This window comes from Onychostoma macrolepis, chromosome 17 (assembly GCF_012432095.1).
Source record: "Onychostoma macrolepis isolate SWU-2019 chromosome 17, ASM1243209v1, whole genome shotgun sequence".
Lineage (NCBI taxonomy): Eukaryota > Metazoa > Chordata > Actinopteri > Cypriniformes > Cyprinidae > Onychostoma > Onychostoma macrolepis.
The window spans coordinates 7,176,905-7,201,076 of NC_081171.1; the positions used below are offsets into that span (position 1 = coordinate 7,176,905).

The window sequence follows — 24,172 nt, forward strand, 5'->3', positions numbered from 1 at the left end:
ACTCGTTCTGATCCTACAATTCTTTAGGGTCTTAATGAAAAGTCTATAACATACTTTGGTTACAATTTCTCAATGGTAGTGTAAAAAACACCTTTTTACCCTGTCAAAATCAGCTGTTTTCAGCAAGCCATTCTAGTCCATGTTGCTTTAAATGCTAATGAGCTCTGCTGACCCCGCCCCTCTCTCCACGCCCCTGGGGTGATGAGCAGACTGTAAACTTCAGCCGCGAAACTGGTTAACTAGCACATTATTAGGAAAGGTGATTTGCAAAGATTCATAAAAAACCCTTATACTCACTTCTTCTGTAGATGAAGCTGGATCACGAATGATTCGCGCTAACATAGACGCATTTAGGTAGATCGCGATCGGCGCATTCCCTTAAAAAACAAAAGTAATGTTAATCCTCTTCATCTTTAGTGGCTGAGATGTCATTAGTAAATGATGACTGCTATATTCATTGCTACATCCAACAACAAAACACCTCAGTCGCTCAATCAGAGACATCTTGTCTTCCCCTGCAATGGCGATTGGCTCTCAGCTCTCAGCTCTCAGCTCTCAGCTCTCAGCTCACTCAGGGCGGGTCTAAGGTAAGACGGCCTTGTCAATCAACTATCGTGGGAGCGGCCTGCGCAGAACTACGTCATTCTGACAGGAATCTCAGAACAGCCTGATTTGAGAAAGGGGATTTTAAAATAGGGATTTAAACAAACAAACAAAAAAAAAAAAAAAACACTGGGTGGATTTTTATCATTATAGGATGGATGTGTACACACACTTCCAACACACATTTATGTTCAAACTACTTGTAAAGTGAATTTGGCATCCAACGACACCTTTAACATTTTTCGTTATTGGGCATAAAGCTGAGATAAACTGTAAATATTGATTAAAAAAAAAAAAATAGAAATGTTGCCTTGGCAGCTAACTCATAAAATAGGTCGAAGTACTAAAATTACTCAGACTGGATAACATCTGAAATAAACAAATTAAAGCTAAATAGAAATATAAAAAGTTCAATATACAAAATCACATGTACTAAAGCAGTTACTAATAGTTAAACAAAAATTAAAATGAAAACTGAAATATAAAAATAAAAGCTAAATATTAATAAAAACTTTAATAGTAAATAATAAATACTGTAATAGTATAATAATATAATATTGAAAGCTCCAAAAATGACTAGAATGCACCATAAAGGTATCATAAATAAAGATAAAATGCTATGTGCATGAAACAGACAAACTAATAGTTTATGGTAAATCTTCCCTTTCATCACATTTCTTCCCTTTCATAAATTTTTATGTCATGATTGGATACCAGGCACAGAAACCAATGATGTTTGGCCTTTTTGATATCAAACCTGGTATGATGTCTTGATTGTGATGGAAGGGAAAATTTCCAAGCTTTCGTATTCTTTGAGGCTTTGAATGTAGCACATGATTCATATGGACTTCTTTCAGTTTTGGGCTGTAACAGCCCTTCATAACTATTCAGTTTCATTAAATGGAATGACATGAGGGTAAATAAACAATAACAAATGATCATATTTGAGATATACTATACAGAAAGATGACATAATCAATCAATGATCATGCTTCTTTGCGTAATTCCAGGTCTAATGCTCAGACCGTCTCCTCGTAATTTCATAGTCTGATGTCAGCTTCTCTTACCATTTTGATGGCTGCTTTTAATGCAGTACTCTCTATGAGTGCAGAGTTGTTAGACCCCGTATTGTGTCATTACATACTCAACTCAGCATAATTATATAATTAAATATAATACAGTTGCCCCCACAGGGGTCAGGGTCTTGCAGAAGCGTTCCCTGTTCACACACACAGTCATTATGAAACAACTCTTCTGCGCACCCACACAGTTCTAATGGAGAGTGAAGGACTCTACAGTAGGAAAGAATGAGTCACACCTTCAAGAGAAGTGCGAGAAAGTGAGACAAGGAAGATGTTGTGTTAAAACCCTTGAAATCGAAGATGAAAAGAGCACATTGGGTTTAGAATGAATTAATGTTGTTCTTTATTTCCCGCTAATAAACTGAAGTGTTAAAATAGTTCCTGTAGTGCGCATGACGTTTGTTAGCCATGTGTTTTGCCTGAAATAAACCCACACTCCTTTAGAGACTGCATCGATCTATTTTGAGCGGTGTTGCCATGAGCACTTATTATAAGCTACTTTGGGCCTGTTTTTTTTATAAAGTTGCTTATAAATATGGGCAAGTGGTTGCGTTTTTGGGCTTATTTCCAGTCGTGTATTTGCACTAGCTAGTGATTAGCTTCCATATCACAATAAAGTGTGACTAACCTCTAATCACAGCTGTCAGATCTCCCCACCTGCTGTTCAAACTGCACTTTATATCAGTGACTTTCAAACTGGGGTCCGCAGACCCTCAGGGAGCCGCAAGTGATGCTAGGTGGTCTGTGAAATTAAAGTGTAATTTTAAAGTAATTAGAAGAAAGCAAATATACATATAGCTTTGTGAAAGAAGCAAATCCTTTGCACTGTGAATATGTGCAAGAATAGTTCATGTTTGTGTTCCAGGATACAACAGAGAAAATGTTCCTCCATAAAAAAATGTTTCTTTCATATTTTAATATTGGGTGAAAAAAAAAAAAAAGAAGAAAATATTCTGTTGTAGTACAAAGTATATTCCAGGTAATAATTTAATCAGTTGTTTTGGGTTTAGCACAATAACCTGTAAGTCCATCATTTAATTTGGGAAAACACTTTGCCTTTATAATATCAGGCTTTTATTTTATTTTTATTTTTATTTTTACACACAGTATAAATGGGTCTTTATACATGAAAATGTGTCACTGCTTTTAAAGTTATCTAAAAATGCTTGATATACTGGTCTGAAAACAAGCAAACAAAAAATCTTCCTTTAGCTGTCAAAATAATTAATAGTATTTTTTTTTGTTTGTTTGTTTTAACTATACATATTGACTTGGAGTCTGCACAAGTTTGGGAAATATTCCTAATTAACGCGGCAAAATAATGATCTGACAAAAAAATATATATATTTTTGGTGAGTCACTTGTTTTGGACATGTTTTATCGGAGCAGGTTGCTTGTTTTTCTTTAGAGATCTGGCAACACTGATTTTGAGCTTGGGAATGTTACTGCTGTGTTATAAAACTGCTGATTTCTTACATCTGACATGGGGTTTTGTTTGTGCAAGATGAACTGTTTATCACACTTCCTGAAATGACTGCAGGATAACCAATGGCCTGCTGTTATCACATGCATTCTGGCTGCGCTAAGCAGTGGTGTTTGATAAACATCTACAAATGCAATTATGCTCTAACTGAATAAAGGCCTGCTTTGCTTAAATTTGTAGTTCAAAGGCACAGTAGCATATTAATCACATGCTTCGTCTTTTTCTCTCTCTTTTCCCTAGGTGTAAAAACCTGATTTACAATGGAAAAACTGCTTGTCTGCTTGTTGGTTATCGGAATGGCAGTGAAGGCCCAGATCTGTCCAAAGCGCTGTGTCTGTCAAGTTCTATCCCCCAACCTCGCAACACTCTGTGCCAAAAAAGGGCTGCTATTTGTTCCGCCCAACATTGACAGGCACACCGTGGAGCTCCGGCTAGCTGATAACTTTGTCACCAGCATAAAACGGAAAGACTTGGCCAACATGACCAAGCTGGTGGATCTTACTTTGTCGAGGAATACAATAAGCTACATCACTCCACATGCGTTCGGGGACTTGGAGAACCTACGAGCCTTGCATCTAGACCACAACCGGTTGACGCGAATAGCCAACGATACCTTCAGTGGCATGTCTAAGCTGCATCACCTGATTCTGAACAACAACCAACTGACCCTCATCCACATGGGAGCCTTTAATGACCTACTAGCTCTCGAAGAACTGGATTTATCCTACAACAATCTGGAGACCATTCCCTGGGAGGCCGTTCAAAAGATGACCAGCCTACACACTCTTAGTCTGGACCACAACATGATCGAATACATTCCTGAGGGTACTTTTTCCCTCCTACAGAAGCTTAACCGCTTGGACGTGACCTCCAACAAGCTCCAGAAGCTTCCACCGGACCCACTTTTCCAGCGGGCGCAGGTTCTGGCCACGTCTGGTGTAATGAATCCCTCCTCTTTCGCTCTGAGCTTTGGAGGAAATCCTTTACACTGCAACTGTGAGCTGCTGTGGCTTCGGCGGCTCAATCGCGAGGATGACTTGGAGACCTGCGCCACACCCTTGCACCTCTCTGGACGCTATTTCTGGTCGATCCCAGAGGAGGAGTTCCTCTGTGAGCCACCCCTCATCACCCGCCACTCTCACGAGATGAGGGTCCTGGAGGGACAGCGGGTAGCGTTGAAGTGCAAAGCTAGGGGAGATCCAGAACCTGCCATTCACTGGATATCTCCCGATGGGAAGTTGGTTTCAAACTCATCACGCACACTGGTTTACAACAATGGTACGTTGGACATCCTGATAAGCACAGTAAAGGACACGGGCTCTTTCACGTGCATTTCCTCGAATCCCGCCGGAGAGGCCCACCAGACTGTGGAGCTGGTCATCATCAAGCTTCCACACATTAGCAACAGCACCAATAACATCCAGGAGCCTGACCCGGGCTCTTCTGACATCTCCACTTCGACAAGGGCGGGAGCAAACGGCGGCAACCACACCGGCGATGCCAAGACCAGCTCTGATAAGAGGGTGGTTATGGCAGAAGCCACCTCGTCCACAGCACTCATCAAATTTAACTTCCAGAGGAATATACCTGGAATACGCATGTTTCAGATTCAGTATAATGGAACCTACGATGACTCTCTTGTTTACAGGTGAGAAATACTTACTTCTACATTTATGCATTTAGCAGATGCTTTTATCCAAATCAACTTAGCGAAGAGGAGTAAGCTAGAGGTTTATCCATTTTTAATGGATTTCGAACAGTTGTTGTTAGTCATTGTTTTTGTTTTTTTTTTGTTCGTTTTGCTTGTTCGGCTTTTCTGTCTCAAGTTCCACCACCATCATTTAGAAGAAAGTCAATAAGAACAATTAGCTTAACAAGGACAACTTATTCCTAATGTGAAATGACCAAGGAGTAAAATGTAGGATTGAACTGAATTAGAATGTGTGTACGATACAGTGAACTTATTCCACTTTTGGCATCACATTGTTTTAGATCTATACACAACATGGCCACAGCTATTGAAACTTACTGACCCTTCTCAAACGCCTCTCATTTCAGATTGAATTTCAGATGTTAGCATTTCAGATTTGCATTTTAGGTCATCATTTATAGAATAGCAGTGTGAAGTAAACACCATCAATACTTCATCCAGTAAATCCATCAGTATTTCACTAAATGTGTACAGCTCTGGACGCAATTTTTATCATGTAAATAATGCAGCACAAACATAAAAAATACAAAAATGGGCTGATATATCAGTATAGTTTGTAGATTGAAATTTAAGAAACCATCTTACAATAGACTCTCAAACCAACCAGCAAGAGGAGAGCGAACGATTTGGTTTAAAGGGCAGTTGAAAAAATACAATCAGTTTAGATGCGTAATTGAACTGACTTTTGCCCTTTGAGTCAACAGCAAGGTGTTATGAGGCCAGTTGAGAAAAAGGACCTTATATTTAGAACATTAGCACAAAAATCCATCACCAGTTTGTGTTGTTTTAATGGATGGATGGATCAATGCTGTGCTTTCTGTCCATGTGAAATGGTAGAATAGAAATCCATTTCTAATTTTCTCTTAAATGAATAATGCTGGTGTTTTTCTGTGCATTAGTTTTTGCAGCCTGGCTCTTAGACTGTGCAGTGTTTTTGTCGTTTTTTGGTTGTGATTCGTCATAGTATATCTGAGCCTTTAGTTTGCAGATATTTTTTTCTAACTATAATGTTACACTTTTTAAAAAATCAGCGTTTATACTTTTAAAGCTTTTATATTTATACATTTTAGAGTTTTTCAGTACATTTTTCTATCCTAGATTTTGCTAGGATATGCAGAGACAACTATAAGACATGGCGGGCGAATTACAGAAATATTCTAACTTTAAAATCTCATATTATCTGTTTGGTAACCATGGTAATTTCAGTTAGGACCACATTGAGGACAAAAGCTATTACAGAACAGCATTTCCTAAGTGTGTTATCTTATCTTAACTACAGATAGTTACAGAAACCTCCTAACTTGACAAAAAATCCTAAAAACTGTCTTAACTTTAGGGCAACCCCACAGCTGTCCTAACTTCAAAATTTTACGAAAGCTAACGGAAAAACCGCTTAACACAATGGTATTACATTTATTAATAATTGAAAATTAAGAACGGAGATGTTTAATGGTTGCAAGTGACTAACCATGGTAATTGTGTCTACACTGGACACGAGTGGCGCAATGTGACAAAATACAATAGAATCCATTATAATCAGCGATGCTGTCTACGGTGGATGTGGCACGACACGACAAATCCCTGACAGTAAACTGATGCCACGTTTTATTTATGATGTACTGACACAAATTTCAAATGTTTTTCAATGGTCGCTTTGTCGCGTCCGGAGTAGACATGGTGTAATGCCTTAATTTTATTTTATTTTTTTTTTGCAAAAGCCGATTTTCAAAGTGAATTAGCTTTTGTTTACCTCATCAGCAGCTCGCTCAGTGTTGATTGCTTGGTAACAGACCTGAGTGGATTGTCGAACTTGATGAAGCAATTTAAGAATTCCTAACTAGAGATAAGATAAGATTTTATAAGATAGGATAAGAATCTCAAATCAAGTTAAGATTTGCTTCTGTAATACGCATTTGCGAAAAATCCTAATTTAATATATCATATCTTAAGTTAAGACCTAAGATAAGAAACTTTCTGTAATACACCCCCTGTAGACTAATTTCCTAAAAAGTGTAAATCAAAATGGTTTTATTAAAACGTCGCTGTTTATTTAAGCATAAAAGTGTGAGTTAGTACAGTACTATCTCTTTAACTGACCAATGGCAGACAGAGTGAGGGTTTGGAAAACACAAGAGTATTTGATAACATAGTGCGGTTTTGTCATTTGTTCTCTATTGCAGCCATTTCTGCTGAAAGATACAGCTTAAACTAGCCTAAGCCGGTCTTACCAGGTCTGGTTTGATGGTTGAACGAGGATTTGGGCATTTGGGAGACTGAAGACAGAATACAATCCATGAACCTTTTTGATTCAGATTAACAAAAGTGTCTACCAAGAGCATTTTAAGTGTAAAATTGAATAATCACTGTAGTTTATAGCGTTGATAATATTCAGTCACCATTGTGTATGTTAGCCAATCTGTTTTAATGCTATCTCAAACAGTATTTCCTTTCACATACTCTGTACTCATTAATACATTCTCATAATTACGTTCTTTGCAGACTCGCTTGGGGGAATCAAAAAGAGATTCATTTTTTGGCTTATTTTATCTCAATGGGCCGCTGTAAATGAGCCACAGTCGGCTAATTACAATAACACACACTGGCCATGAGGGTTCCCGTTCAATAAGACACACTGCAGAAGCAAAGCCATTACCTCATCATTTGTGTACAGAGCACATTGTGTGGGAAGCTCTTTTCACAAATGATGAGAATGAAGCCCACAGAAAGACTACAGATACATCTCAACCTATTTTTTACTAGAGAAGCAGCTGGCTGATACCCCATGTTGTTATCAAGTGCTCCCTTCTCAGTTAACACATTTAGCAACAGACCGGTCGCAGTGAAACATAGACTACAATCGAATTTTCACCACAAAAACAAGGCCAGTGGAATTTGTTTCTGCGATAAAGCTGCAGAAAAGTGCCATGAACTTGTTACAGAGACAATCCCCTGTTAAACCTGGGGTTAAAGTGTCTTGCTCATGGGCACAATGATGATGGCTCTTATTTTTATTCTTGCAGTTCTGAAACCTTCCGACTATCGCTTCTGAGCTGTAAGTCAATATGAATGTCACTCACTTTCATAATACAATGTATTTCTGAGTTATACAGAATATTGGATGAGAAATTGATTGAATTTTGCAGTGTGGATGTTAAGTAGTTTGGTGTATGAGGGGTTTGTGATGTCAGTCAAAAAGGAAGGTCATTTCACAGGGCAAGCATTTTGATAAAAGATCATGGAGAATAAGTTTTTCTTTGGAATAAGGTGCACTGATGGTCATGCACAATAAGGCCAGGAAGGTGCATTAAGGAAATAAATACAGTTCATTTTGATTTCACCAATCATATTTGTACATTCTCTTTGTACAACAAAAGAAAACAACTTTTAAAATAAATAAATCAATAAAATAGGGGCATTACCAGTTTTTTTTTTTTTTTCATGATTTTTATTTAACTTGCTTTAATTTTTCAATTGTGCTTAGTTTTAAGTTTTAATGCCACTGAAATTTAATATTTTCACTCAATTACATTTCTAAGGCAGAAATCCTTGTAATTTCATTGAGATCTTCAAAGTGCATAATTCACTACTCCTCTGAATCAGTGTTGATTTCTCAGAGGTGTAAAATACTTGAGTTAATTGTGATTTATTATTTTATGGGAAATTTTTTACTACTCTCAAAAATTCTATTGAAACTGAAGACTGCTGTTCAGTTATATTTCTAAGACAGAAAATCATGCTGTTTAGTTCTTTTAATTTCATTTAGACCTCCTAAATACAGATTACACATCTCACTGCTCATCATGGCACATATCTATCTTATTAAAACAAATAAGCTATGCTTTTGTCTGTCTTACTGATCTAGCAAGTCCATCTCATGTACTTGAACTTAAAAAGCAAACAAAAAACAAACAAACAAACAAAAAATATATATATACAGTATATATACTGTATATATGATGGCCAATACAGTCGCGTAACTGTTTTATCGACATAGAATCCTTTTTTTTTAACGTGACAATTTATTATTACATGTACTAAAATAAAATGTATTATTCAGCCTGAGACTATTATAATGTCAGTGAATAAATTTATAGATACATATTGATTTTTTTTTTTTTTTGTATTCCTAAGTAGTCTTGTGGTAGAATCTTTGTTTAGCGAGTCAGAAGTTCCTCTTCAGGAACTCGAGCTGCGTCCAAGAACGCTAGAGGCGTTCCCGTAGCGTTCTTGGACGCAGCGTCTCGTTCCCTCGAAGAACTGGGGTTACATACGTAACCTAAGACGTTTTGGGTTCTAATCCGCCCTCATTTTTTCCTCTTATTAAAATCAAATATTATCATTGTATATCAAGAGCAGGGACACGTTTGTGTGTATTTTGTTTTGTGATTTAATCGGAATGAATAAATAGTCTCCGTAACATCATGTGCTATAGATTGAAGCGCTCGTGTGTGAAGACTGTGCACGATCCACAAGAGAACGTTCCGTCACTAATAACATCAGCATGATTTCAGCATGATTTCAAAAACAACAGATTCAGATCTCATTTTACAAAAACTAATGTTTCATCTGCATTAGGTACGTTCCATGCTGCGAGATGTTTCAAAAAAGTGGTGGGGACATGTCCCACCTGTCCCACACATAAATTATGCCTATGGGCCAATTACATTTTACACTGATTCATCCTTGAGATAAGATTTTTTTTTTTCATTTTTTTTTTTAGATTTTTCAGTCACCTCAATGTAGAGTTTTTGATCTAAAACAGTGCATGCTATAAGAACAACTAACACATCATCAAAACCGTGCTAAAAAGGACTCTTCTCCACAGTTTGAGCATCAAAGTTACTTTAATGAGAAATCCCCTGCTGATTTCATCAGTCTTTTTCACAAGCCAAGTAAGTAGCACTCTTGAGGCTACTATTAAATATTAAGTACAATTAAATGTGGAAACTTTTTACTTTTGCTCAAGTACGAATTTAGCTGAACACTTGGCTTTTAATTTGCACAAGATTGTGTACACTTTAATTGAAATCTCTCTGTCCTTTTTTTACCCAGTATTTGTTGTCATTGCCAAGAAGCATTGTAAACTTTTCAACCTCTTCGCGTTCACAGTGCCAACTGCCTGCTAGTATTGAGAAACTCCTCCACAAAGAGGAAACTTATGCTATCCAGACGTAGTGACACTAATAGAGTCTAGGCAGAGAGCTAATTAGATGTTACATTTAACAATGAAGCATAGGAGGATATATTCAAGTCTTACTGCATAAAATTAGTAGTTACTCAAACAGTAGAGCCATGCAAATATTTTCAGCCATTTTGTGAAACGTGACCCTAGCAACTAGCCTCTTGACACCATTAAACACACTTTGAGTTACTCAGAACAACCCTGCAATTAAAATGCTCAGCTCATTCATTTGTATGTACGACAGCGGCCGCTCTCACCCAGCATACTGAAACGTTCTGACCGGCTGGGGCGCGAAGCCTCTTCTACTGAGAACCTTTGTGCTTCAAATCCAGTCGGTTTGCATGGGAAATCACAGAGCGCTTCTTTCAGCCGGCTGAATGTTTGCCAGGCTGCAGAGGAGACAGGTGGGGCGTGTGGGGAAGGATGATAAGAGATGCTATTGTTCACGTCTGAAGTGAACGGTTCAGAGAGTGATAGCAGACCCCAGGCTCCTGCAGGTACAGCAGGACTTCCTGTAGATACAGCACCGAAGCAGATTTACCGCCGCTTCAGACTTGCACTCTCTAGATTATGTGATTAAACATGCCTGCAGCAGAGTAAACATGGTAGAGATAAGAGATAGTCCTGATATCACAGTTTGTTTTACGTTTTTATTGTAACATGCTCAGAATAGTATAATACGTACTCCGCATGCTTCGTGCCTGAGCCTGATGCACAAATGAAAATCCTACTCGAATATTAGCATATTTATCAATAGCTTACCGGCACTTCCTGTACAGAGCCCTCCGATCTTCTTTATCCTACTCTCTGCTTAGATTATGAAAATCATATATTCGTGTGAGTTTTTCATTCCTGAACACAAACCAGAATGAGAATCATACCACTGGACCCCTTGAAGTAATGTAATTCCCCCCTAAATTAAATATTTTAAAATATACAAATTATAAAATATTTTATTATAAATTGTATTAATAATAATTGATTTATTACTCAATTAATAAATAAATAATTAATTAATTTATACATTTTAAATTTTTCTATTTTGTTCTAAATTATGTATTATTTAATGTGTAATTGTTTTATGTCATTTATTTTATTTTATTTTAAATGGTTCATTCTGTTTGATTAACAAGGATACATAAATACATTTATAATGTTACAAAAGATTTATTTCCAAATAAATGGTGTTCTGAATCCTGACAAAAAAAATATATATATATATACATATATACATCGCAGTTTCAACAGAAATATTAAGTAGCCGAACTGTCCCTTGCATTTTACAATGATTTATGAAAAACCATGCCACTCAAGACTGGAGTAATAACTGCTGCGGAAAAAAAAAAATATATATAATAATAATAATAATAAATATATATATATATAGAGAGAGAGAGAGAGAGAGAGAGAAAAGTTATTTTAAAATGTAATAATTTTGTATTTAATCAAATGTATTTATTATAATGAAATAAATGCAGGCTTGGTGAGCACACTCTCAGAAATAAAGGTACAAAAGCTGTCACTGGGGCGGTACCTTTTAAAAAGGTACATGTCTGTACCTAAAGGGTCCATTTTGGTACCTTAAAGGTACATATTAGTACTTAAAGTGTACATATTTGAACCTAATATGTACAAAAGTGTACCTTTGAAAAGGTACCACCTCAGTGACAGCTTTTGTACCTTTATTTCTGAGAGTACATAAGAGACTTCAAAATATTATTATTATTAATATTTGTTTTTGTTTTTTCAAAATATTTTTCATAACCTGAAACCTTTGAACTGTAGTGTATGTATATAATATTACAGTGACATGACATGCAATTATGGACAAGTGGACAAGTGATGATATGCCATGATCCACAAAATAAATATATATATATATATATATATATATATATATTTATTTTATTTTATTTTTCCATTGGTCACAATGCAGGTCTATGTACATGAATTGCCAAAAAAAAAAGAAAAAAAAAAGCCAAATAGTGTAAAAATGTTTACAGTACCTAAAACGTCCCCCATACATAAATGTTAGAGATTACTCTCTCAGGGCTACTGCTGAGCTGAAAAAGATGTAAATTAAAATTTTGCAGGAACTGGTAGCACTCTTGAGGTTGTTAAAAAGGTGTAAGGCAGTTTAATAAATGAATGATGAATGAAACATATCATGTTTTATTCTAACACTGTTCCTTTCTTCACCCAACAGAATGATTCCCCCAACGAGTAAAAACTTCCTGGTGAATAACCTGGCTGCCGGGACACAGTACGACCTCTGCGTGCTAGCCATTTACGACGACGGCATAACCTCCCTGACGGCTACACGGGTTGTGGGCTGCGTGCAGTTCACCACTGAATCCGAATATCTGCGCTGCCACTTCATGCAGTCCCAGTTCTTGGGTGGCACTATGATCATCATCATCGGGGGCATAATTGTCGCCTCCGTCCTCGTCTTCATCATCATCCTCATGATCCGCTACAAGGTGTGCAACAGCGGCGACTCCGCCAAGGGGACCTCGGTCACCGATGTGCACTCGCAAACCAACGGGGCACAATCCCAGGGCTGTACCGTCACGCCATCCGCATCCAAACAAGGTGCTTTGAGCTTGGAGGACGGCGAGGGGTGCAAAAAGAGCTCCGCCACGGCTCTTCCTCCGCCTCCAGATTCCCAAACCCACACCTCAGAGACCTCCATCCCAGACTGCTCCACCTCCACTTCCCTGGTAAGCCAAAGCTGGACGACTCCCGGCTCTTCAGGGTCACTAAAGCCAAAGCGCAAACCAGCGCCAAAGCCCGTCCCGGCGGCCTGCGCCGAGCCCAAAGTAGAGGCGCTGCTCAACGCAGAGACACAAAACACCAACCGCAACAACTCCACCGCTCTTCAGCAGCCGGTCCCAACCCCTCCGCCCCCTCCATCCCGCTTCAAAGACACTCCGATTTTAAGGAGGGCTCGTCCGTCTTCGTCCAAGTATATGACACTGCCTGTGGAAGGAGCGCGGGCTAAACGCAGGTACTCTTTGAACGAGAACCTGTCGAAACATCACTGCTACATTGGCTCGCAGAAGCTGGGCAACGTGTTTTGCAAGCGGAGTATGTCTGTGAACGGAATGCTAGTCCAAATGGCGAACTCGAATCTAGACAGTGAGAAAACTGCATTTTCCAGTTCAGAGTGGATTTTAGAGAGCACCGTGTGAATGTAAGACTGCTGGAGAATAGATGGAGTGCCTGCATCTCATTGTGTACGTGCGTTCGTGTGTGAGTGTGTGTGTGTGGGTGTGTATAGGCGCTCATACTATATAAATGTGTGTGATTGTATGAATGTGCACGTTTTGCACCATTTATTTTGTTTCCATCCGCAAATCATATTTTCTGCTGTCTTTTTATTAATGTTTTCTGGAAACCCATGGATTAATGTGGATATTTGCCTAGAGGGAGGTGTGAGAGCCGCTCTGAGCAAGATCCATCACCTGAGAGAGACACGCCTCCATCTTCACTGCACACGCCGAGTGTCACGGTAAGAGGAAAGCATTGGTGCCTTCCTGTGTCCTCTTACCAGGGGCTCCTACTGGATATGAGCTTTGTGTCGGTTACACGGATGGAAGGAAACATAAAGAGATTTCACAAAAAAGCCTTTCTATTCAAGGAAATGACATTTCCTGCATATTATAGAGGAAAAAAACAACAACAACTATATAAGGACTTGATACTGGGACCTGTTATTAAATTGATATTTTTTAAAAAAGCATTTTCTTTTCAGTGACATTGATTTTGCCTTTGTTTTAAGGCATTAAAAAAAAACATGTACAGAAAGACAACATCTGCTGTGTTCTTATGTTGTGTAAAATAATAAATAAAAAAAACTATTATTTTTGTGTTGTTATGAACGCAGCCTTGGAAGGTGATTTACAAATCCTTTGAAATCCCCCATCATGCCCCTGTGTTTCAGATTTTATGGGATGGCACTGTAGGACCTGTATATTTACAATTCACAGATATATTGAGTGTTAATGACGTCATCCTGCTTGAACCATAAAAATCTTCTTTGAACATCAAAATAATTTCAATTAAAAAAAAGTAAAATAAGTCGATTAAAAATTTTGTCAAAATTGGTCTTTGAACCACAGAATAGCAAACAATAATAAGAAAAAACACATTTCACATTTCTTTACACATTTCTTTACATTATAGTAATGATACACATTCTTAAATATACATTTCTAAAGTATTTTTTTAAATAATTAAAAATGGAAAATTAAATTAGTATTTTTTTTTAATACAATATAATTTGCCATACACTTTTTATGTGGCAAGATATCTTAGTACCCAACAAACTGCAGCATTTATTTCCACTAAAATTACTATACATTGTTTACTGTGCAGCGTTGCTGCCAAAATAGATATCGTAGTGTGATGGTGCTTTCAGTCTGTTGTTCTCTCAGTGTGAGCTTCAATCCAGCTCAAGGATAATGTGAGGAAATAATCACCTTGGTAACAGAACCTAATTCTCTATGGTTTATCATTCATTAAAGCATCTGCATTATAAGATGATTAAGATGACAACGCATCACATCATTTACACACTGGCGTATAAGATGTGAACGGAATGTGTGCAAAAAATGTTTGCAATGTGTTAATGACATCATAAATTTTTATAGGGAGATGACACATTTTTCACAAGGTAAGTAACAGCTTATAAAAAGTTTAAAACATAAAGAATTATCCTTTAATTCTCTTATCAAAATAAAAGCCAAAGTGGATTGACAGCTGTAAAATGTCTCTTTAAAAGTTCAAATGCAACTTAGACATTCGTATAAAGGGTTACGGTCCCTTACAATGAATCTATAAACTATAAACTATAAATAAAATTGCCCTTGCTATGGCCCCTTTAAGCCCTAGACTCTTAATGGTAAGTAGCTTTAGGAAGATCTCTTTGACCACATATGGTTTCTGGCTGACGGGTCCAGATGCGTTACGTCCTTCGGCTTTATTGTCTCATAGAGAGACTCAGAAGTCAGAGCACCCATGTGTCTCTGCCATCAAGATTTAGCCGAGGGCACTGACATTTTAACAACCCTCACTCCACTTTTCTGTCATGAGTCTTTAATCGGCATGTGTCAGCTCGTTAGAGGGAGGAGGAAAGGCGAACACAGAGAACTGCAGCTAGTCTGCAGGGAAAAATTAAAGCACAATCGTTAATCACAAGAATGTGTACTCAACTTTGGCACAATTCACAATTTTATACTGGAATACGATATAAAAAATATGTCCTTTACAACTAATAATGATGATAAACAATTTAAAAACGTTTACAAATTGCTATATATGCACATAAATGCAAGTGAAAAGTTGCACATCATTTGCATACTGATAACAGATGGCATGTCAATTAATTAAACCAGCTAGAAAAAGTAAATACAGATTTACTAATACATAAAAGGCCCAGAATCGAGCCCTGTGGGACACCACAAGATATCACTTTCTGTTTGTAAATTAACATTTTGGATTTTGGCCAAGTGATTTGCCATGTTGATAACCAATGTCACACTTAAGATGGGGGTTGAGACAAACAAACAACAACACAAAAAAAAAAGTTTTTTTTTTTAAGATAAAAATTTGTATATATATGTAATATATACATAATATAAATATACACATTATTCACTGTGACATATGTAAATTTGTAAATTTCACTAAATCAAAAAAATCCTTAATGTGGATTGCTCTTCAGAGATAAGATTATAAATCAACAGATGTCTTTATAATCCACAAAGTAGTTTTGAGAAGATGTGGGATGTTTCATTTCCTTTCTTGAGTAAAAATGCTTGGAAAGCTGGATCTGGAATTTTGACAATATGTTTATTTCACAGTTCCTCTGAAATCAAACATGATTATTATAGGCTTTGCAATGTCAGATGTGCATGGTCTTATATATTCAGTCTTATACTTGGAACATGATAGATAATTAATTTCCATAAATACGGTATAAAATATGGAATGAAAAAAAAAATCTACAAGTCAGGATACAATTTAAAAATATATATTTTTAAGCAATAAACCATAAATAAAATGTACTGAATTGGGTTTAAATATTTGAGTTAGACAGTTTAGTTTTAATATATATTTTATTATTAAAATATTGTAGTGTGATTCTTTCATGTAACCTATTTTTGAAAAGTGTGTCATAACAAGGTTATGTTACCTATTACGAAGGTAACAATGCTGGATCAACATTAACACATTTTTACCCGCTAGAAAAATCAAAAATTCAAAACCCGCTAGAAAAATTCAAAATTATGATATAGTCTGATGTCAAAATTTTTGATAAGCAAGAAGCAATAAATAAAGAAAAACACAGTTGAGCATGATACGCAGCCTTTCAGCCCACGTCGACATATTCTCGACGTCATAAGAACAAAAGTATGTATTTTGGTTCAATAACAAATGTTAGGTTGAAAATTCTGTCAAGGTTTGTGTCAGATGTATTTTACACAGCATCTCTGACATGAGCCAACCTTGACTGCAATTTGTTTCATCACAACTACACCAACACCCAGTAATCTCTGCTAGCTGCTGGAGAGCTGAAAAATTCACTCAAATTAGAGATTCACTGGATCAAAACACAACCTAAATCAGTCTCTCTGTCTATATACCAGCCGTCTAATATACCTAACACAAGAAAATGGCAAATAGGCAGCTACATGCAAAAATGCAAATACACTGCATACCAAGCTGAAATAATGGTTAAATTATACAGAGGAAAATGCTAGTTTGCTTTTATTTCTTACACAATATAGCATCCTTTCATGAACTGTTTTAATTTAACCAGGAGGAGAGATAGATCTGGCTTATGATAAATGATTGACAAATGTGTAAGCTAGATTGAAAATCCTCTAAATCTATCTGTTCTATATTGCTGGACAGAAAATTAACTCTGCCATCTGGATCCTTAAAATCCACATGCATATTATTTCGCTCTAAGCTTTGTATCTGTATCTGTGCACAGGGGAATAATGAAACATACAGGTGCATCTCAATAAATTAGAATGTCGTGGAAAAGTTCATTTATTTCAGTAATTCAACTCAAATTGTGAAACTCGTGTATTAAATAAATTCAATTTAAATAAATTCCTTGACACGTCTGTATGTGGTGGCTCTTGATGCCTTGACCCCAGCCTCAGTCCATTCCTTGTGAAGTTCACCCAAATTCTTGAATTGATTTTGCTTGACAATCCTCATAAGGTTCTCTCGGTTGGTAGTGCATCTTTTTCTTCCACACTTTTTCCTTCCACTCAACTTTTTGTTAACATGCTTGGATACAGCACTCTGTGAACAGCCAGCTTCTTTGGCAATTAATGTTTGTGGCTTACCCTCCTTGTGAAGGGTGTCAATGATTGTCTTCTGATCAGCAGTCTTCCCCATGATTGTGTAGCCTAGTGAACCAAACTGAGAGACCATTTTGAAGGCTCAGGAAACCTTTGCAGGTGTTTTTAGTTGATTAGCTGATTGGCATGTCACCATATTCTAATGTGTTGAAATAGTGAATTGGTGTTGATGATAGTGAAAGGCCACTGTCAAAGAAACCTGGGCTTCCATACCACCTCAGCAGTGCCACAAACTGATCACCTCCATGCCACACCGAATTGAGGCAGTAAATAAAGCAAAAGGAGCCCCTACCAAGTATTGAGTACATATACAGTAAATGAACATACTTTCCAGAATGCCAACAATTCACAACTCATTTATTTTTTTATTGGTCTTATGAAGTATTCTAATTTGTTGAGATAGTAAATTGGTGGGTTTTTGTTAAATGTGAGCCAAAATCATCACAATTAAAATAACCAAAGACTTAAACTACTTCAGTCTGTGTGCATTGAATTTATTTAATACACTAGTTTCACAATTTTAGTTGAGTTGAATTACTGAAATAAATGAACTTTTCCACGACATTCTAATTTATTGAGATGAACCTGTACACATGCAAGTGTACATGCACACAGGTTTGAAAAAAGGATTGCCTTTTGGAGAAGATAGATCATTTTATTTGTCCTCAGAGAGGAAATTCATTTTCACAGAAGGTGCATATACAACATAAGGACAGCTAGCTGAAAAAAAGTCAGAACTGCGAGATATAAACACAGAATTGCAAGATATCACAATTGAGAAGAAATTAAGTCAGAATTGTAAGAAACATTAATTCAATAGATGTTATTAAAAAAGAAGAATTATGAGATATAAAATCAGAATTGCAAGAAAGTCAGAATTTTATATTTCATAATTCTGACTTTTTTCAGAATCAGAAATTTATCAATTTAGCTCAATTTATATCCCACAATTCCCAGTTTACATCTTGCAATTCTGAGTTTAAACCTCTCATTTCTGACAACTGTTTTTTTTTTTTTTTTTTTCCTTGCCACAGAAAACAAATTGCTATATATGCACATAAATGCAAGTGAAAAGTAAAAAATCGAGTTGCACATCATCTGCATACTGGTAGCAGATGTCATGTCAATCGGAGCTAGCAAAAGTGCGTACAGATTTCATAATACATAAAGGGCCCAGAATCGAGCCCTATGGGACAACACAAGATATCACTTTCTGTTTGTAAATTAAACATTTTGGATTTTGGCCAAAAGATTTGCCATGTTGATAACCAATGTCAAAAAAGTAAGAAAAAAAAAAAGTCCAAATTGTATCAATTTGATTCTTAAAAAATCAGCAAATTAAAGTAAGCAAATTAAAAATTAATTTAGTGAATTATTCTGAATAAATTCATGTCTGAACAGATTCAGGGCCAGTTTTACAAAACAGGCCAAATTACCTTGAGAGCACAATCCCATAAAAATGTTGATGGAAGTGAAAAGTTCTGTGGTTGATCGACGATTCACAGATGCAGTCATCACATTTCCATAATGACCAGCGCAATCTACCAAGAGTGGTGCAAATTAGCGTAGGGTCACAAACAAACAGCGCTAATAATAATCATTTTGTGTATAATTGTAAATAACAACACTGGTGCAAAATGGGTAAAGACTAAATGCTTTTTGAGCATTAAATAATGGTGTGAATACCAGTAAATTGATTATCACAAACCACAGTAAGTCACCTCGCGTGATTCATTAAATACATTGCTAATGTTTCACTGCGTGCCTTTAGTAAACCCTGATGGTAGTTTTTTAATGCCAACAAGAGTTTGCACTGGTGCAAGTTGTTAGTAAATCTGGCCCTTGGTGTTTTTAATGATATGATTGATTAAGGTGTCCTTAGTGATTTCTTACACCCAGCATTATTTGTCCCTGGTTCTTAATTATTTTCATTTAATAAGTACTGGGTTAGTGCATTTCACTAATGTAAATTCTTGTAAAAATAAAAAATAAAAAAATGAATTAATGAATTTGTGGGAAGCCTGAGCCAAACTTCCAATGTACCTTATCAAATATGCTAAGGTTATTTACATGTCTGAACAACAAATCTTAATCTCTGATTAAAAATAAAGTTCATTTTGGAAAGCAAAGAAAAAAATTACTGTAGTGACAGCGCAAATGTTTTCCATTTAGCCATCATTCAATTAGTGCAGCTGAAACCCAGAAGCTGCTATTTGATGATTTTCCCCAAAGCATTTGCTGAGAGGTTTAAAAGCCCCCTCTTGCACACTTCAGCAAAGTAGTTTGGTTTTTGTCTGGTGTGTCGTGTCCAAAGAACTGGAAGACTAATGAGAATAGATACATGTAGGCGGTCTGATTCCTCTCCATTAGCATTGATTTGCACTTTAAGGAGAGTGTAATTTAACCACATTCTTCTTCACCGTAGTTTTTCTTGCGTGGAGGAATGGGGGATGCAAACATCAGGGAAGGATCAAAGGCAAGAGAGCGCTGTGCTTCAAAGAGACCTTCAGCATGAACACACAGGATCCACGATAAGTCTGCCAGACATCTGAGGTGTTGCACTGTCAGTTCCTCAACACAGAGATGCAGTCGTGGCCAAAAAGTTTGGAAGTTCAAAAAGTAAAGGGAAATATTAGAATTGTCAAATTAAGTCAGACACAAAGTTTCTGTTCTCAGGGAGTCAAAAATGATAAGAGAAAAATAAATAAATCAATCAATAAAAAATATTACAAATAATGTACGTACAGAAGGTCAAATACAGGTAGGCCTTTGTTCATTCCATATCATTATTTTTCAATAAAATTAAATAAATTATATTAAAATAAATAAAATATCTTTATAAAATTCTAAAATAAATAAATAAATAAATAATAATAATTTAAAAAAAAAACAGTTTGACAGGAACTTGGAAATGTCTCGTTAACTTTTCAACCACTTCTCTTCTGAAAATGGATACCTGTCTGCTGGTTTTGAGCATGAGTCATGAGTATTTTTAATAACGAGTTATTGTGTTCAGATTTTAGTACTGTACATAATAATTCATGTACATTTGCCATTTTTATTAGTTTTGTTTTTTAATTTATAGTTTTCTACAAATGTTCATATTAGTTTTAGTTATTTTAGTACAAGTTAAACTAACTGTTAATTACTATTATCAATATGAATAATTAATCAAATGTTTTTTATTTCAAGTAAAAATTCAAGTAAACTTTTTAAAAAATTTTTATTTATTATTATTTTTTTTTAAATATAGTTTGAGTTACCAAGAAACAATCACTAGGAAAAAAAAAAAAAAAAAAAATTCTAAATAATTTGTATTAAAAAACAACATCTCCTTTGTCATAAAAGAATTTACATTTTTGGTAAACTTTTTTTTCTTTCCATGTTCCTTCCATGACTGTATTTAGTACATTTCCAGGTTGCAAACTCCTGCTTAAAATGAAAGAAATGGCCAGCCCTAAATCATGTTTAAGTTTTAACTTTAACTTGAAATCCTGAAAGGATTTGGTAGTGATACATGAGAACAATGATATTAATCCCTGCAGTTTATTTTTATGTTATTAGTGAGCAGAGTTTTATTGAGGTGGAGGGAGCTGAGCTCTTTCACTCGAAGAGTGATGAGTCACAGACGTCTTGAGATGCAGCAGACTAATATTCCTGCACGTGACATTATCACATGTGCATCATCTCATCGGTGAGCGACTATATTAGTGTGCCACTGCCCTTTATTCACAACGCTTGTGCACGTCTAACGGAGGGGAAGCATTTTAGTGCGTCTGGATTACTGTCAATCTTGATTGACATCGTCAATAATCCTGACATAAGCCTGACACAAGCCTGTCACCCACTGATTGGCATTAACAATGCTGTGAGGAATCTGATGAGGAATCTCCTGACACACATACAGCTGAGGCTCTGAAGCTGTAGTGCTGTTACATCACTACACTTATTATTTTATGACCACTAGAGGAGTCCATTATCTATACAGAACAGAACTTGCAATTAATAGTTTACAGGTTTAAATCTGTCACTGAGGAGAAAACTTGTTTACTTGACTTCTAGATGCCTGATCAATCCAATGACAAGTTCTCAGTAAAGGTGCTGACAAGGCAGATTCAATATCAAGGATCTCAGGCTGCACGGCGGACATCTCGGCATGGATGAAAGAACATCACCTACAGCTCAACCTGGCAAATACTGAGCTTCTTTTCTTCCCTGCCACTCCAGCTCTACAGCATGATTTCACCATCCAGCTAGGTTCTTCTACAATTACCCAATCAACTTCGGTCAGAAATCTTTGCGTAATCTTTGATGACCAGCTGACCTTCAAAGACCACATCGCAAAGACTGCTCGATCTTGCAGGTTTGCATTACACAACATCAGAAAGATCAGGCCTTTTCTAACAGAGCATGCTGTTCAACTTCTTGTCCAGGCCCTTGTCATTTCTAAGCTGAACTACTGCAATGCTCTTCTGGCTGGACTTCCATCAAGCACAATCAAACCTCTACAAATGATTCAGAATGCAGCAGCACGACTGGTCTTCAACGAGCCCAAAAGAACCCATGTTACACCTCTCTTTATCTCCTTGCACTGGCTACCGGTTGCAGCTCGCATCAAGTTCAAGATATTGATGCTTGCATATAGAACAGCCACAGGCTCAGCGCCCACCTCCACTCACTATTACGAATCTATATCGCCTCCAGAAGTCTGAGATCTGCTAGTGAGCGGCGCCTCGTGGTACCATCACAGAGAGGCTCAAAATCACTCTCCAGAACATTCTCGTTCACCGCTCCTGGCTGGTGGAATGATTTTCCCACCCCTATCCAGAATGCTGAATCCCTGACAATTTTCAAGCGACAGCTGAAAACCCATCTCTTTTGACACTGCTTGACTTCATCCTAAATTTAACAAAAAAAATGTATATATCTTTATTTATTCCTTCCCTTTCTAGCTTGTACTTATTTGAACAATGCCTGAGAGTTAATATTATGAGCACTTTCTCTGTCTGTTTGCCTCTTTAAGATGAATCACTTTATGTATTCCCCAATTGTAAGTCGCTTTGGATAAAAGCGTCTGCAAAATGACTAAATGAAATGTAATGTAATGTCAAGTAATATTCTTATTCTGTCGGTGACAGTGCAGAAATAGAAACAAGCATATGATTATAATATGAGTGTAACTGGTGCAGATGGTTAGGATAACTTTACGTGCTTTTAGCACTGGCCACTTTGTCATGTTACTCCTGTTTAGGATCCAGATTAAGGATTATATATATATATATATATATATATATATATATATATATACATACACACACACACACACACACACACACACACACACTGAATAACATAAAATAAAAAAAATAAAAATATATAAAATAAAATATAAGGAGGGAAAAAAAGAATTACATATACAGCAGGTTTTTTTGTTTTTTGACAGCAGTTTGGTCACCCAGAAACAATTATTAAACTATATTTTTAATATATAGCTTTATAAAATGTTAATTTTAGTTATAATAAAACATAATACAAATATAATAAATAAAACTATAAAATATAACAGATTTACATGCTTTTACTGCTGATCATTTTGTGATTTTGCACCTGGTTAGGATGGTCAACGTTTTAAAATTATTATATTATATTATACTATATTATATTATATTATATTATTAAAAGTGTTATAAATATAATACTTATATTTATTTATATATACTATAATTATATATTATAAAAATAAAATAATTATACTTACAGTAGGTCAGTTTTCACAGCAGTTTGGCCAGTATGAAATACAGTATTGATAGGAATGTCGCTGATTACTTAAAATAGAATAAAATATACTAAATGATCACTTGAAATAAAATAAAACAAATAAATAAATAAAATAATTATACTTACAGTTGGTCAGTTGTTTTTTTGTTGTTGTTGATTTCATAGCAGTTTGCTCATCCAGTATGAAATACTGTATTGACAGGAATGTTTGGAACTGCTGTAGAAAACCCAGCAGGCCATGACTGAAAGTGTTTCATCGTTGCCCTTTAAAGACATACAACATGAATGAATGTCAAAGTCTCTTATCAAACCCCACAAAGGATCAAAGGCTGGCTCAGAAGATTCCTCCACATTACCTCAGAGCCAGATATGAACCACTGGCTACAGCTAAGAAGAGCAATGCAAGTCATCAGATTGGCTACAAAAGCAAACGCTCTCCATCAATGTCACCGCAGCTTCCCCAGATGCAGCTCAAACATGCAGCCAGGCAGCGCTGATTTCCCACTTCTGCTATCGATCACACGCCACCAGCCTTTTTCTAGTCAGACAATTGACACTCAGCAGGGGAGAGATGCATTTATTGAGGGTCAGGGTTTATCTTTGAGCTATACACATTTGATGAAGAGGAACGGGCCGTCATTGACACGCTGCGTCTTTTAGGAACACACAGTCTTGGAGACAAGCGAAAGATGATAAATCCATTCAAATACAGAGATCAATGTGAGACCATTACTCTTAAGAAAGCTGTTTCTTTATCCTTACATTTGTTTGTCAAGTCAGCCAAATGAAAACCTGAGCCCTGTGCGAAAAATCGATAAAAGCATAATCTAGTATTTTCTTGAGGTTATTTACCATTCTTTTATCCTCTTCGAAGCACATGTGGCAGATGCTTCGCTTTGTATTTTTTCTTCTTTTCTGTGTTTTTCATTTATGTTAAACCCATGATCTGGGTGT

At 36.3% G+C, this 24,172-nt stretch overlaps 1 protein-coding gene and 1 long non-coding RNA gene across 3 annotated transcripts in view; one reads left to right on the forward strand and one right to left on the reverse strand.

Annotated features, from left to right (window-relative positions):
* The window catches only part of lrfn5a (leucine rich repeat and fibronectin type III domain containing 5a), a 55,593-nt gene extending 41,677 nt beyond the window's left edge, over window positions 1-13,916 (forward strand). Inside the window, exons 1-3 of one of the 2 annotated variants that reach the window (XM_058750351.1) lie at window positions 193-587; window positions 3,409-4,816; window positions 12,268-13,916. In XM_058750351.1, coding sequence (XP_058606334.1) covers window positions 3,429-4,816; window positions 12,268-13,252 — 2,373 coding nt within the window. In that variant the 5' untranslated portion in view covers window positions 193-587; window positions 3,409-3,428 and the 3' untranslated portion in view covers window positions 13,253-13,916. Of the gene's footprint in view, window positions 1-192; window positions 588-3,408; window positions 4,817-12,267 lie in introns of those variants that run through there. The other variant, XM_058750350.1, reaches the window with a different exon arrangement.
* A 5,784-nt stretch (window positions 13,917-19,700) lies between these two features.
* Window positions 19,701-23,714, reverse strand: LOC131522725 (uncharacterized). The gene is made up of 3 exons (XR_009266623.1): window positions 23,575-23,714; window positions 23,345-23,482; window positions 19,701-20,001 (listed from the first exon to the last, which is right to left on the reverse strand). It is a non-coding gene; the product is annotated as an uncharacterized LOC131522725 (long non-coding RNA).
* Between the last annotated feature and the right edge of the window lie 458 nt (window positions 23,715-24,172).